This window comes from Callithrix jacchus, chromosome 9, assembly GCF_049354715.1.
Source record: "Callithrix jacchus isolate 240 chromosome 9, calJac240_pri, whole genome shotgun sequence".
Lineage (NCBI taxonomy): Eukaryota > Metazoa > Chordata > Mammalia > Primates > Cebidae > Callithrix > Callithrix jacchus.
In genome coordinates this window covers 85,676,082-85,692,826 of record NC_133510.1, presented here as the reverse complement: position 1 = coordinate 85,692,826, position 16,745 = coordinate 85,676,082, and the positions used below count along the sequence as shown (strand labels likewise).

The 16,745-nt window shown below is 34.7% G+C and overlaps 1 protein-coding gene across 8 annotated transcripts in view; it reads right to left on the bottom strand.

The window, feature by feature from the left end:
- Positions 1–16,745, bottom strand: part of TMTC2 (transmembrane O-mannosyltransferase targeting cadherins 2) — a 452,640-nt gene that overhangs the window by 187,001 nt on the left and 248,894 nt on the right. For all 8 annotated transcript variants that reach the window (XR_013521950.1, XR_013521951.1, XM_035257146.3 and 5 more), the window contains one exon: positions 15,742–15,856. Coding sequence is in view for 6 of the 8 variants with exons in the window: in XM_035257146.3 (XP_035113037.1) it covers positions 15,742–15,856 (115 nt within the window). In the remaining 2 variants the exon portion in view is untranslated. The remainder of the gene's footprint in view (positions 1–15,741; positions 15,857–16,745) is intronic.

Genomic DNA, 16,745 nt, shown 5'->3' with positions numbered 1-16,745 from the left:
CCTATCAATTGGAGCATGTGTAATCTCTGCAGAGGAACCATTATGCTGGAACACAAGCATAGGCCAAAACCTAGCTTGCTCAGTAAAACTCAATGTAATTAGACTGACTTGTTTATTCATTCAAAATATATTTTGAAAGTACCATTATGAAGGTTTAATGATGAGTGAAAAAGATAATTTATTTAAAAAGCAGCGCCAATGCTGAGTTGAGGATGCTTTGGGATAGTATAATATATCATGGAAGCCCCCAGCAAGAGAACCTAACTTAAACAAGTTTGTTCAGGCAGAGGGAAGAAAAAGGAAAAAATAAATAAAATTAGCTTTTGAGAATTCTACAGGAATGAAAACACTCAAAAAAACTACACTAAAAAAAAAGCTTCACGGCAAGATTCCATCACAGATATGGTTATAATTTGGGTTAGAGATGTCCCAATGGGCGCACAGTGATTTAGTGCAATGTACTCACTTTAAACATAAATGTTCAACAAAGTGGGTGTTTTCTTTGTCCCTTAACAGCAGTGCACTAACGAAAGTCTGCTGTTAAAGCAATAAATTATGAAAGGGGAAAAGGTATCATGTATCTTATGGACCAGCAGGAATAGGTGTTAGGTCATACAAGCAGTTTCTAACTTAAAAATAAGGAAGTTGAGTTCCAAAAATGAAAGTCTGAAGCCATATATATATATATATATATATATATATATATATATATTGTTTGGAATAGATTTTTTTCAACTTACCAACAATTCACTTGCAGGTTTATCCTGAATACTTCAGAATTAGAAGAAAAACACTATTCTTAACAATCTTTTTTTTTTTTAATTGACATGGGGTTTCACTCTGTTGTCCAGACTGCAGTGCAGTGGTACAAGCATGGCTCACTGTAGCCTGAGTCTCCTGGGCTCAAGCAATTCATCCACCTCAGCCTCCCAAGTAGCTGGGACTACAGGCATTTGCCACCAGGCCTGGCTATTCTTGTTTTTTAAATAGAAACAAGGTCTCACTATATTTCCCAGGTCTTGAACCAACTCTGGGCTCAAGTAACCCTCTCGTCTTGGCCTCCCAAAGTGCTGGATTACAAATGTGAGCCACTGAGCATGGCCTGTAACAATCTTTCTAAAGTTGCATTTGTTGATTTAATTTTGGTACAGAAAAGGAATGTCCCCCTTCACTGAACTCAGGGGTCACAGAGAATGAGGATCAACTCATGGCCATAGGCATCATTTAGAGGTTTCAGTCATGGTAACAGGAGCCAAACTGGCAGATAAGGCTGAAGAATGGAGAAAAAAGTTGAGAAATGTGGACAGAATGATGGAGGTTTGGGGATCAAGGTGCCAAATCAAGAGAAAACTGGCAAATACACTCAGCAGCACGTGCTTCTATTCTCTTTTCTATTCACTCCACCCTCATGTTTAATAAGGCTACTGGTCTTATTTCCCTTGTCTTTTCTTTAAAACAAAACAACAACAACAACAAAACAAACAAACAAAAAAAAAAAACAGGGCATAAGAATTGACGAGTTTGCTTGTTTTTCCAAGCCATCGATTGTTGCTTTTGATTAAAATTGCACTCTTTGCTCCAATACCCAGTTTCAGGAGACTGAGAACACACTTTGCAGCCCAGATTTGCACCTACCACTAAAGCTGATCTTTGAAGATTTAAAGATTTTTCTAAAGAATTTTATTTCAAACAGGCAAATGTACCGGGGACACATTCAAACACAGTATAATTTTTTAAAGGCTATCCTTAAAAATGCAGTTGAAATCCAGAAACCCTGTAGACTTAAGACAACTTGGATTATTCTTCTAGACAGGAATTTCTGTTGTTAAAGAAAGTGCATGCCTATTACTCTCTGAGTCTGATGATGAGATGTGGTTACTATCACAAGGTTGCATCTGACTCTCTATCGCTAGATGGCTGGTGGACATTTCCTCACACTGTCCTCCTTACTATCAGAATAGCAAGATGGGATTACTTCTACCCCAAACCCTGCGCCACAAAACACACTCAGCTTATCATCTCTAACAATAAGGGTCACTAGGGGTAAAGTGAAATCAGAGCCACAATGATTAAAAGTAATGGAGATGTGAAGCAAAAAGGGCATCTTTAGGTAGTCTTTAATTCTGCAGAGGTAAATGAAGAGAAGAAGAAGGGAGAAAGGGGGAAGGAAAGATTCTAAGGTAATCTATGGTACACTCTTCACACATAAGGAATTTAAGAAACATGTATGTACCTAAATCAATGTGCATGCAACAAATATTAATTGAACACATATGCTAAGCACTATTTTAGACACTAAGAATATATACAAAACAATGCTTTTGTGAAGTTTACATTTTAGCCATAAACAAAGTAAACTAAGTTTTATATTTATGTTAATATCATTCATTATTTGTCATTATAGGTAGTAGATTACATAGTTCATTAGAAAGTAATACATGCAATTTTTCTTTTCTTTTCATTTCTTTTTTTTTTTTTTTTTTGAGATGTTGTCTTTTGAGATGTTGCTCTGTTGCCAAGGCTGGAGTGCAGTGGCGCAATCTCAGCTCACTGCAACCTTCATCACCCTAGTTCAAGTGATTCCCCTGCCTCAGCCTCCTGAGTAGCTGGGATTACAGGCGCATGCCACCATGCCTGGCTAAGTTTTTATATTTTTAGTAAAGACAGGGTTTCACCATGTTGGCCTGACTGGCCTTGAAATCCTAACCTCAGGCAATCTGCCCACCCACCTCAGTCTCCCAAAATGCTGGGATTACAGACATGAGCCACCACGCCTGGCTTGCAATGTTTTAAAGAATAAAGTAAAGAGGAACAGAAGTGTGACAGTGGTAGAGGGGTTGCTAACTTAAATAGAATTGGCTAGGAAGCCTTATTCAGAGAATAACATTGAAGCAAACAATTGAAAGAAATAGTGATATAATTTAGCTATAGAAATAATATATTAACTGGTAGAAATAATATATAAAAAATTTTAAAAAGGAAAAAAGAAAAAAGAAGCAGCAGATGACACAATATTCATTTTTAAAATTCATTGTCATCTAAATATCCAGATGTCTTCAAACTTCAATTATACTTTATACAACTTTTCCATCATACAGGGAAACACAGTTAGGTTTTGTACAAGAAAGAAAGTAAATTAAGTAAAGACAATATTACTATATTTCCTGGTGTGTCTAAGAAATAATTCTTAACTCACATAATTGGAAATCTGCAGAGGACTGATTGGAACTACACAAATAAATTTACATCTGTTCGTTTTTCTTGAGGAGCAAACAAATAAGAAACTTTTTTCATAATGCAATACCTCCATCTGAGAAAACTGAAATTAACTTACTCGAAATTCTGCTGCACATCAGCCCGAATTTTCCACTTGAGCATAATTTTAGGAACAACAGAAAGCTTCTGGCCATGTAAGCAACTTTCAATCAGTTTTAAAGTTAAACCAAACACAAGGCATTAAAACAGGAGGTGAGTATGAAATTTGTCAACCTCTTCTATGGGTTTTCTAATATAATTCTCAAATTTACCTACAGTGTCCTAAATGAAAATGACTATAAAATTAAAGGCCTTTTGATGAGATTGCAGAAAAATGTCTTTCACCATTTTTCCAATGTGGAAAATAGTTTAACTCACTCTATGCTCTTGAATGAATATTTCTACATACTACCATTTTGCAGCTACATTTGTAAGAGAAAACCTATAACACAAATGAGCACAGGAATGAGTCAGTCTTTCTTTTGCTGGGTTCCAATTTCTAAAAGGATCCTGATTTCCCCCAATTTTGCTCTGGGATAGAGTGGGGAGGGCAAGGCTTAATAGTTCAGCAGGCAATTCTAGGCACCAATTTCCATTGCTATAAGACGAATGACTGTGAACTAAGTCATTTAATTCAATTTGATTTGAAGGCATTTATTAAGAACCAAGGAAGTACTGAAGACCTTGCTATGTGATAGAAACAAATACATATTAATTTACATCTCCAGCCATCAAGGACCTCCTAGTGTGAATCTACTTCTTTGGTCTTTTTGTCCGTATATTTCATTAATTAAGATAAAATTATTCTCTGGGATAGGCTGTAGCTTTGTGATAACAACATGCTGTTCTCTGAATACCACATGGAGGAGAAGTAGTAACATATTTAAGATTCTACACCTAGGATTAACACCACTATCTTTTTTTCCCATGGGGTCACAAAAAAGTTTATAAAAATATTTAACTTCTCAACAGTATATGATTTTGGTAATTTTCTCCCATCTTACTGTCCTAACCAACAGCTTCAATGACATCACACAACTTAGTCTTTTATCCTACTCCTTAAGCCAACTTTAGGTTTCTACTTTTTCTGTCAATCTACTTAAATATTGGCATTCCCTAGGATTCCACCCATGGTTCTTCCATTTATTCTTATACATATTATTCACACATGCATTATTTATTGTCAGTTTCAATTTATATAATTATGACACCAAAATCAACACCTGTTAGCTCAAAATGCTCTTATGAACTATGGAAACACATTCCAGTTGCCTGGTGGATGTCCACTAGCCATCTCAAACTTAGCCAAAACTGAACAATACTTCTTCCAAACCACCTTGCTCACCCGTCTTTTTAGTATGACTCCTTCATTCTTTTCTTTTTCATTTCTTTTTCCTTCTGGCTGATTTAAGTTTCTTTGTATATTTTGTCACAATAATATAAGTATGTCCCTTAGAAAAGATGTCACTTTATTAGTTAACATTCTATTTTTAAATCCAGACTTCAAGTTACTTGAGAGTAGAAACTACACTTTGTCAGCTTATTCCTAGCTTCTAATATAATGTCTATCATCCTGAAGGTACTTAGTATTTGTTGACTAAATTAATGGATCCTTATTTTCAAAATGTAAATTCATATTGATAAATGTACTTGAAATAATCAGTTTTGATGAACTTTAGATTTATTCATTCTTTCTCAGAATTATGTGAAAACCAGTGATGTCTGAAATAGGTGCTATAAGAATTGTGGATTTTAGAGTGGCAGGAAGATAAATTTCACCCTGAGAGCTAAACTGGAAAATCAACTCAAAATGAATCAGAGAACAGGGGTGCAAAATCAACTGCGGATGAAAAAGATACCTCCAAAAACAGCAGGTATGAAGTGTAACTGTCTGACCATATTAGTGCAACAACTTGAGTACAAAATCTAAGAGTGTGTAGGGAACAGGAGGTGATGAAACCTTGAAAGCCCTGGAAAAGTAAATTTAGAGTCAAATGCCAATAGCAGTTGTCCCAGCACTTTCCAGGAAAGGAGGAGCTGCATCCAAGAGGTTTCCTAGCATCAGGCTGTCTTAGACTAATGCCATTATAAAGCTATTCATCCAATACTACTTGGAATGATGCTGTTACACATTGAATGTTTTCAACACATTGAGAGACAAGTTTGTCAAGCAAACTTGTGATTCCCATATAGACTTGCTCAGATTTTGAGTCATTCTAGTACCTATGACAATATAATGAACAAAATCCCTTAAAAACACGAACACAGGGATTTTCTTAGCCATCGGCATGCTTTGTTTATCTAATAGCTCTCTCCAGGATCCCCTCAGGCAACTAACAGATCAGCTTCTTTCCTAAGTAAGACTACTCTTACTGAAAAGTGTAGAAGGTGAGTGTGCCCTGGCAGTAACTTACTGAAAACCACTGAATGCTACTTAATAAACTTTTATGTTATATATAATTTACAATTTTAACTAGTAATCACACAGAATTCTTAACACCATAAAACCTGCAATAGAAAGTGTTTCATCTTGGCCAGGCTTGATGGCTCATGCCTGTAATCCCAGCACTTTAGGAGGCTGAGCTGGGCAGATCACCTGAGGTCAGGAGTTTGAGACCAGCCCAGCCAACATGGGGAAACCCCATTTCTACTAAAAATACAAAAAAAAAAAAAAAAAAAAAAGAAAATAGCCAGGCATGGTGGCAAGTATCTGTAATCCCAGCTACTCAGGAGCTTGAGGCAGGAGAATTGCTGGAACCCAGGAGGCAGAGGCTGCAGTGAGCCGAGATTGTGCCACTGCACTCCAACCTGGGCGACAGAGAAAGACTCTGTCCAAAAAAGGAAAAGAAAAGAAAATGTTTCATTGTTTGGTCTTTTAAATAAACAATTAACTCTAGCTTCTACATAAAATCCTTTCTGACTTCTCCTTTACCATCCTGCAGACGTCTAGGTCACCATGTAGTAATTATTTTCTTAATCCATGTCTGGCATCTTGACAGGAACGACTTAGCTAAATTTCTTCAGTTTAGTATTTCTTGGCCAAAACTCAAGAATGGATAATTTAATGTTAAAATGTATTCAAGAATCTACATTCAAAAATGTATAGCTGGTTGATAAAATCATTAAACATCGTCAATTTGTCTAGTTTTAAATAATCACTGATTTTTACTTTCAAAATATTTTTCAAAAGGCTATTTATATTCTTATATTTTTCTGTAGAAAAATATTATATTTTCTGTAGAAAAATATTATAGTAACTCTACAAATCAGAACTGAAAAACTAAAAGACAAATTTAAAAAATGTGTTTCTATGAACAAAAGTCAGCTACATAGCCACTTATACCTCCAGTAGGTCTTTAAAGGAGAGACTGATATTTTAAGAACCATGAAACAGCTTATCTTCCAATAGGAAGATAATAAATAATAAATCAGAATACAACTATATACTTCGTAATTTACTATTCAATTTTTTCTGATTAACAAATGGAGCTATTGAAATGTATTTTGTGGAAACATCCCTTGGCTGGTTATCTGTTTTAAGTAACATATTCATTATATTCTCTAATCAATTCTGAATTAAAATATTTGTTTTCAATGTGTATGTAATAAAGAAAATATCACCAGGGTTTGGTAGGAAGAAAGAAAAGAGAATTCAATTGTTTACAGCAAAGTTTGCAAGACTAAATTTCAAATCATTGCTTCACCTGGGTACGGTGGTTCATGCCTGTAATGCCAGCACTTTGGGAAACCAAGGCAGGTGGATTACATTTAGTCAGAAGTTCGAGACCAGCCTGGCCAACATGATTAAACCCCATCTTTACTAAAAAAACAAAAATTAGTCAGGCATGATGGCACACATCTGTAACCCCAGCTACTCAGGAGGCTGAGGGAGGAGAAGCGCTTCAACCTGGAAGGCAGAGGTGCAGTAAGCCAAGATCATGCCACTGCACTCCAGCTGGGTGACAGAGTGTGACTCCATCTCAAAAATCAAAACAATACAAAAACAACAGCAAAAAATCATTATCCCAAATTGGTACAATAACAATGGTCTCAGGGAGGGAATTTTACTGCTCTTATGCTTTGTGGACAGAGATTGTTTCAAAGACATATATAATAGAGAAAAGGTGTGGAATCAAGCTACATGCAGAACCAGATAAGAACACGTGGCCAGTAATGCAAGCTAGAAAAGACGTGGATCAGATAAGTGGCATGGACAGGAAAGGGGTAAGCAAAATTGAACTGTTGATTTATTTCCATTCATTCGATTACTCATTAGTTTTTAATCATCTCATTAAAAATTAGCCCATTAGGTTATTAATCAATATATGCATGATTTATCTCATTAGTTTATTAATTCCTTTGTTAGTTTATTAGCATAGACACAGTTTGAAGCCTATATGCCTGGTATTGTGCTCAGTGCTAGAGTAAAAATGATACATGGGCACTGAGCCAGGTGTGGTGTCATATGCCTGTAGTCCCAGCTACTTGAGATGCTGAGGCAGGAAGATCACTTGAGCGCAGCAGTTCAAATCTAGCCTGGGAACACATTGAGACCCTACTTTTTAAAAAAAGATAAAGATAGATCTCCCTCCTAAATATCACAATGCAACTAATATTTGGCACTTTCTAATCTGGATATTAACATTTGTGATTCCATGTTCCCCTTTATGTATATGATATTATCTTCCCTTTATATCATATTTATGTATTCTCCTTTATGGTATTTGCAATACCATGTTCCTTTACATGGCATAGGACACGGTATCACAAATACTTGACTCTTTATAATCTGGGTCATGTTAACATTTGTGATACTATGTTCTTTTATATAAAGAGGAACATGCTGTCACAAATGTTAATATAATCCAGATTAAACAGACAAGGATTAGTGGCTTTGTGAGACCTAGGAGGGATATCTGTCTTTCACTTCTGAAGGTGGGAGAGGTATCCAGAAATCTCACGAGGAAGTGTTACTTAAGCTGAGAAAAAAAGGATTGAAAGGTATTAGGCAAAAAAGGTGGGAGGAAGGACAGAAAGATGTCATAAGGGGTGGAAAGAGATTAGAAGGGGAAGAAAAGAAGGAGAATGCTGCAGGCAGGCCCCATCAGAGGAAAAAAAAGATAGCATATTTGGGAAAACTAAAAAAAAATAAACTTCCAACAAAATAAGTTTTATAATACAGAAATAGCAACAAAAGAATAAAATTAGGCATATCTAGAAAAACATAAAATCTAAACAATCACGAATGACCAATTTAAAATAGAATAAAAGAGAAAAAATACATAATTCACATTACTAAAAATAATTTCTAAAAAACTAATAAATTAACCTCAAATATATGAGACCTTTGAGAGAAAAATATAAAATTTTAACAAAACTTTGAAAATGGAAAGAAAGGTAGAAATACACATATCTGAAAGAGAAAATTCAAGAGTATAACAATTCCAATTCTCCTCACTTTAATATACAGTCAATACAAAACCAGTGAAAATCCTAACTGGACTTCCAATTAACTTAAGAAGTCTACAATTCACTGGGTATGGTGGCTCATGCCTGTATAATCCCAGCACTTTGGGAAGCCAAGTCTGGTGGATCACCTGAGGTCGGGAGTTCCAGACCAGTTTGACCAACATGGAGAAACCCTGTCTCTACCAAAAAATATAAAAAATAGCTGAGCATGGTGGTGCATGCCTATCTGTAATCCCAGCTACTTGGGAGGCTGAGGCAGGAGAATCCCTTGAACCCAGGAGGCAGAGGTTGCAGTGAGCAGAGATTACATCATTGCAATCCAGTGTAGGCAACAAGAGCAAAACTCCATCTCCAAAAAAAAAAGAAGTCATCTATGGTCAGGTTCACATTGAAGATAACACACAGGAATAATCAAGAAGTGTGGGAAACAAATAACAAGGATGAGAGGCTTGCCTTTTAAAATATGTTTCCTAGCAAATATAGTGTATGAAATAACTTGTTCTTGACAGAGGTTACCAACAGACCAGCATAGAGTCCATAGCAATGAACTATGTTGATGTAGGGATTTATTCTAGGTGATAGGTAGCTATCAAATAAACTGGATAGGTAAACTTATGCAATTTAGGTAATTTTATTCTAGGGGATAGGTAAATATCCAATACATTATAGTGGGAATTTTAGTTTTCATTGGAAAAAATTATACCTTAACATAAAAAATAATGAATCCAGAGTAGACTAATGTCCTAACAATAAAGCAAAAATAACTTTAAAACTATCCAAAAAATAACAAATTTAAAAGCATAATAGGCTGCAAATAGTCATTTTCAGAGAGACAGAAAATACAGAGGGTTTAAATGAAAAAACTTTGAAATTTTTTATATATAGAAATTAAAGTTACTTACAATAAATGCTATAAGTAAAAATGGTATGTTAAAAATTAGTTGAAAATATATGCAAAATAGGTTTGTGTGCTTACACGTAAGTTTTCAACCCTGTGAATCAGTAAGAAAAACATAAACCTACACCAAAGAAAATTAGGCAAGAAATATGAACAGTTAATCCCCAGGAAAATTACAAAGAGCCAATTAACATGAGAAAAATGACTTAACTCCACTTATAATTAGGAAAATGGAAAATGAAGCAATATAGTTTTGAAATCATCCCATTGAGCATTCATTAATGTTGATCTTAACAGCTCCAATATAAACAACTTAAAATGGGGGCGATTATACAAATTCTGACACATGTGTGCACACACATAAAAAAGTCAAAAATTAATAATGATTCATATATGCAGGGGAAAAACCTTGAAAGTGTGTACATAACCACATGTATAAATGCTTACTAAAAACCTGGTAAGATCTATACTACAGGAGGAAAAGGATATGAGGAATGAAACAATAGGAACTTCTACATTTTGCTCCATATTCTTCAGTATTATTTGAATGTTTCACAAGAGTATATTTGTGTATTAATTGATATTTATCAATTAAAACAAAATGAACATTATATATTAGGTGTTAGGCCTTGTTCTTGCTACATGAATACACAGATATCAGCTACCCCACTTCATTCCATGAATGAGTAAGGGACCAGCTGAGTTGTACACCAAGAACACTGGTAACCTCAAGCCAACAGCATTATAACAAAATCCCTCAGTACCATTCGCTCTATGTCAGACATGCCCAACACATTTGGACACTCCTGCTTGATAATCTCTCTTGAATTATCTATTTTGGGAGACCAATTGGCTTACCTGGCATCACCCAGACACCTCCCTCTAACCCCAACACATACTCCCCAAAAGAAACCCTGTGCCAAACTCTAAGCACTCGATCAAGGGTATTACTTTTCCCTACATTTCCACCAGTCCTCACTCCTCATGGGCCAAGCTCTGTTTTTAAACTCCATGCCAAGTAGTCTCACCAATTGTATTCTGTAATCTCTGACACTTCTAACCTCTCAAACTATCTCAAAACCTGGCTTTCATACCCTTATTAGGATTGAATCGATGGTGTCAATTCTTCGCGACATCTTTCTCTCATTGCTATCTCAAACTAAACTACCTTTTCCTTTTCCTAAAGAGATTTTCTGGCATCATTATATACACACACACACACACACACACATACACACACATACATATATGTATGTGTACATATATATACATACACATTATATATATATATTTTTTTTTTATATTTTCCCAGATAGAAGCATATATATTAGTATGGCTTTCATATATATTATTAGTGTTTTATTATTTAGGCATATATCCAGTTATAACTCTTTTCTTATTCTTAAAATTGTATATTAGAGATTCTCTATTCTGTCCTACATTACCCTTATCAAAAGCTGCTGATCTTCCAGAGAACAAAATCTTAGAGTATGCATTACTTCCTATTGTTTCTCTGTATTCTAATTTATTTATATTTTCTCTTTACTTCCCTTAAATTATCAGTTTATTTTCTTGCTTATTTCTTAGCTTATTGGATTGGATATTTACTAAGATTCTTACAACACAGAACAAAATGACAACTAGCTTATGGTAGCAAAATCTCTATCAGCAACAGACATAATTCTGCTATTAGATAAGATAATCAAGAATTGATTATAACATGTTAAATTTATCTGCATTCTGAAATCTAATTCCTAATAAAATATTTAATGTTTTACTAAATTACCTGCTTAAATATCATTTGGAACAGACTGAGACAAATTCATAGCAACAACGAAAGGATACTGACTACTTGTTAGTCTAAAAATCAATTATATTTCACATAGCAGTGAGTGGTATAGTGAAGAGGTTGAAAGTGAACTGCATATTTTAAAAATTTGACAGTGTAAATCATTGAGCCATGATTCATCTGCTTTGCTTCTGAAAATGTATCATACATGAAAAGACAAATCAACATCATAATGCAAATCTGTTTAATCTGGTTTTAATAATTTCTTATATGAAATATTAGATTTTAGTAAATTTGACAATACGAATAAAGGGTAAATACAAGGCTGTAAAACAAATGCATGATATCTATTGTTATTAAGAGTTGAATTAAGTACTGTTTTAAATTTCATACTATATAACTACTGTCTGTAAGCATGGATTCAATGATATCAAATGATATTATAATTAATAGCTTTAGAATTAAAAATGTCTTCTGTATTACTTTCTTCTTGAAGGCAGCTCTTAGCACAGGTATGCAAACCCAGTGATAATTATTTTACCAAAATTCTACACCATGAGTTCAGCAAACTCACCAACAATTATTAAAAACTTACATCCTCTATTAGATTTAATTCCAAATATTTTATTTCTCTATGTAAAGGTTATTTTTTTTCTAAATTTGAAACATAGATATTGAGGCTTTTCCCCCCAAATATTTGGTTTATTTCTGCCTAAAGAACTAGAACTGTTGCGCAGATATACGGTCAGAATGTCTTAGGTTCATATATTGGCTCCTCTATTTACTTTCTGTGTGACCTTAGACACATTACCTCTGAGTCTCATCTTCCTTGTGTTATAGACTTCCTTTGAAGAAAAACTATGATAACATATGGAAAGAACTAAGAGGAACATTTAGCACATGCAAGTGATTGACGCTATTGCTACTAAAGAAAAAAAATTATTCCATCATTTTACAAACATGCAATACAACTCTTTGTGTGTACCTCTTAGATATAACTTGTTTTCACGCCTGAAAACAAAGCTCTCCTCAAATTTTTATAATCTCATAAGGTGATATTTATTAAATTTCAGATAGAAATCTCCATCACTTATACTATTGCTTACTTTATATTTTCCCAGATCATTCCTATTTTTCCTCTATCTTCACCTATATCAATGTTCATAGGTGCTACTTAGAAGTAAAAGTTACATTGAGGGCCTAACAAAAGCTTACAATTCCCAAAAATTTCTAAAATGCATGAACAAATATAGCTATTCCATGCCAATTAATACAAATAGGTTTGTTCTAGGCTTCTGTCATAAAACATCTTTAAGAGACCTAACTGTAACTGATGATAGGAAAAGAGATTAATGCATGCTATTAACTCAAAAGAGTATTATCAGGTTATGTGTCCTAGAAAGATTAAGCAAAACAAATTCCTTCTCTTTTAGGAGTTAAAATAGAACAAGGAGTAACTTCTGTATATCAGAGAAAATTATGTACATCTCAAAACTAAAATCTGCTACTTCATAGTCTAAACTTTCCATGAGAAAACTTTTTGCTACTTAGGTAGAGAAAAGTCTTTTCTTATAAATATGATACCAAACATACTTATATTATAGATTATAATGAATCTATCTTGGTATATTTAAAAAATATTTGATTTAAAAAACACTGAAAAGTTTACCTATTTTAAAATAGAATTATTGAATTCTGTCAAATACTTGTTTACAAAATCCAATACTTCCAAATCATTGCCAAGATTTCTTGCAGAATTTAAGCCTCTCCGTTTAGGCTGACAGATAAGTGTGGTTTAAAGACCTGCCATATTAGTAAAACATACTGTGGAACTATATTTGGCATCAGGGAAAAAAATCGATTTTGTCAATAACTACTTTTCCAGCAAAGATTTTTCACTAGGGTTTGGGAAGTTCAATTCATATGCTGTCATTTTTACATAGGTATCCACTGACAGACAAAGCCTTAAGATGTAATTTTAAAATCACAGGTAAAGTGAAATTTTCTAATTGAATACACTTCTCTTCTCAGTAAAGAATAAGCCTGGATCAACACTTTGAATCCTTGACCAACAGGTATCACAAAGAGGTGGGAAACGTTTTAACCAGAGACTATGGATAAGACAGAGAAAAACGTTTCAACGAAGAGGTGTTGGTTGTTCAGGTTAGTTTTCCTCCAAAAATATATGAAGGATGGGAACCAGAAAAGTAATGTCCCATACTGCAAGGCATGAGGCCCCTTTGACATCACTTTTGGATGCAAAAAGTGTAAAGAACATATGTGTGAATTTATTAAACTGATAAGGTTCTTTTTCATAAAATAAAAATATTAATAAAATATAGTAATATAACAATATTTAGATGAAGAGGACTCTAGCCTTTGTAGGAGTACCTAAATAGCATCTTCATCAAGAAAAGAAAAAGATACAAGTTCAAACTACTTCAGCAAAGAAGATGGTAAGATACATGGTGCAACAGGACACAACAGAGACTGGGAAGAAGGAACAGTGTGCTGGAGCAGGTGTGCTGCATGTGAAAGAATTCCAGGTGACAAAAAAGAAATTAAACACTGCAAGCTGACACAAAGCATATCTACTGGCCTAATTCAGACCACAGGCTGCTAGATTGAGATCCCAGTGTTAAAGTCTGTGAGGTTAAAGACAAGGTCAATGTATGAATATAAAATTAACTGGGCTCATCCTGTCTGCTTTCCCTTAAATATCTAGGTTTTTTTCCTGTTTATTTTTAGTTAAAATTTTTTAAAAAATTATCTGTGCCTTTAGACTTAGCCAATACGAAAGATTCAGGTAACGAGACTACACTTATTTAAAAGTTTGTAGATTAGTTTCATACTGTCAATATCACATAGCATTCATTAAACACAAGCAGCAAGCATCTTATTTTTCCTAGGATCAGTCACCTTCCTATAGAGAACTGGTCTGCCTCCATTGCATTCCAACTCTGGATGTGCTGTCAATGGAAGTGACTCATGGCCCCTCCCACATCGCTCAGTGTTTCACCAAGAGAGGACACAGGACTGCAGGAAGGTCAGTCCAACAACTTTTTCCGGGATTAATACAGACACCAAAACAAAATAGTTCTCTTTCCTTCTGAGACTGAGAAGAGTCAGGATACTATATTCATAAAGGCACAGCATTCATCTTTCCAATTGTTATAGAGTACCACAGAAGACGGACCAAACCCAGAAGAAACTGGAGCCACTAAATGGAGTAACATTCCTGAAACAGTATCAGGCACAGGATCTAACTAGGTCTGAATCTAGTCAACCCAGGGATTTCCAGTTAGGGGAGTTTATACATTCTCTGTTGTGTTTACCAAGCTTAAACTAGATTTCCGCCACTTTCGAACAAAATGTTCTCACAAATATAAGAGACAATGAAGAGATTTAGGTTTGGTTTACATTTGTCTACTCACATCTCATTGTACCAGCTAGGACTGTCCACTCAAACAACAAAACCAATTTTTCCCCTGGGATTTTTCTAACCCAACATGCAATGATATTCTAAATTATCCCAACCTCACTGATAATCATCAGTGCCTATAAAGAGGAAAACAAAAAAGAACCATGACCTTACTCACTCACTTTTCCGGTATACCACATATTCTACATATACTTTGACATACCACTTTTTTTAATTGAAGACAAAATCTATTCTTAACGATCAAGGCTGGGCACAGTGGTTCACACCTATAATCCCAGCACTTTGCAGGGAGAGGCAAGAATACTGCTTCAGGCCAGGAGTTAGGCTCCAGCCTGGGCAATATAGTGAGTCCTCATTGCTACAAAAAAATTCAAAAATTGGACAGGCATGGTGATAGGCACCTGCAGTCTTAGCTACTGTGGGGATGAGGCAGAAGGACTGCTTGAGCTCAGGAATTTGAGGCTGCAGCAAGCTATGACAGTGTCTCTGAACTCTAGCCTGGGCCACAGAATGAAATACTGTCTCAAATAATAATAATAATAATCAACACATGATTTGCATAACTCATACATAACAGGCTTATTTTATAAACTAAGTATAAATTGAATAAACATTTTAAGAACTAAAAGATATTTAAACCAATGTTTACGTTACATGGCATTCTACTTCCAAAAAATTCAGCTGTAACATACACATGATATGGATGATGTGGCCCAAAACAAGGAAATCACAACTACCCACCACCTAATCGTCTTGAGGCATGAATAACAAAAAGAATATTTCAGTACAATGGCTATAATCATCTCCATTTCCAGCAGTTAAATCAATAGTCCCTCTCAGGTCAGATTTCAAAGACGAACCAAACCAGAGAAAGCAAGGCATACTCACAAATTATAAAGCATGTCAGCCATGTTGCTGCGGTAATACAAAGCATTTCTGTAGGCGCTTTCAGCTTCAGAAATTTTGCTCTGACTCTTCAGAACATTTCCAAGGTTACCCCATGCTGCCAAGAAGAAAAAGAAATTTTCAGACTGAGCATCAATCCAATTATACATGACATAATATCAGGCCATCAGGAAGTACCACAGGGAGAGAAAACCGTCATAAAACATTTTTAAGAAGGAAAATTTATTTCCTTTATACGCTAACATTTCATCAAACCAGGAGATTAAATATAATCAAAGCCTTAAAAAATTAAAGTAATTATTATGTTTCAAAGCTGATATACATATACAGTTCATCATAAAGCCAAGAACAATGTTATCTTAAGATCACCTACAAAGGCTTCATGTTCTTCCAGATTTCAGTAGGGGTCTTCATGGTCTGAAATTATTGTATACTTACTGGGCTAGAAACTGCAAGAAATGATCTCAAAATAAACAAATATTTCATTCAAGTATGAAAAAACTGATAAATGGCATAGAAAATCTGGAGATGAAAAGCAAAAAAAGTAAACAAGATCAAAGCTATAGAGAAGCTTACCAGGCATCAGAATACATCAATGAAACATTATAGATATAATGTTCTTTTATACTTTTTCTGCTTATGAGCTCATTTCTGAGAAAAATTGCTATTTCCACACCTAATCAGGTTGAAAATTAAATATATTTTCTGTGTGCCCCCTTTGTTCTCCCCAAATAATAGTAATATTTCAACATTAAAAATAACAAAAGGCATAGCACCAATAACTGCCCACACAGTATGGCTCTCAAATGGATTTTGCCCTCAAACTTGGCTGCTTCTCTTGTCTTCTTTCCCTCAAGGAGATGGGGTATTGCATCCTGAAAGCAGAGTCCCCCAGAAAAAGATGAGGATGAGAGGAAGGGTCCTATGTGTTGAGATATATTTAGTTGGGGGTGATTGCTGACTATAATCACTGAAAAATAAAAGGG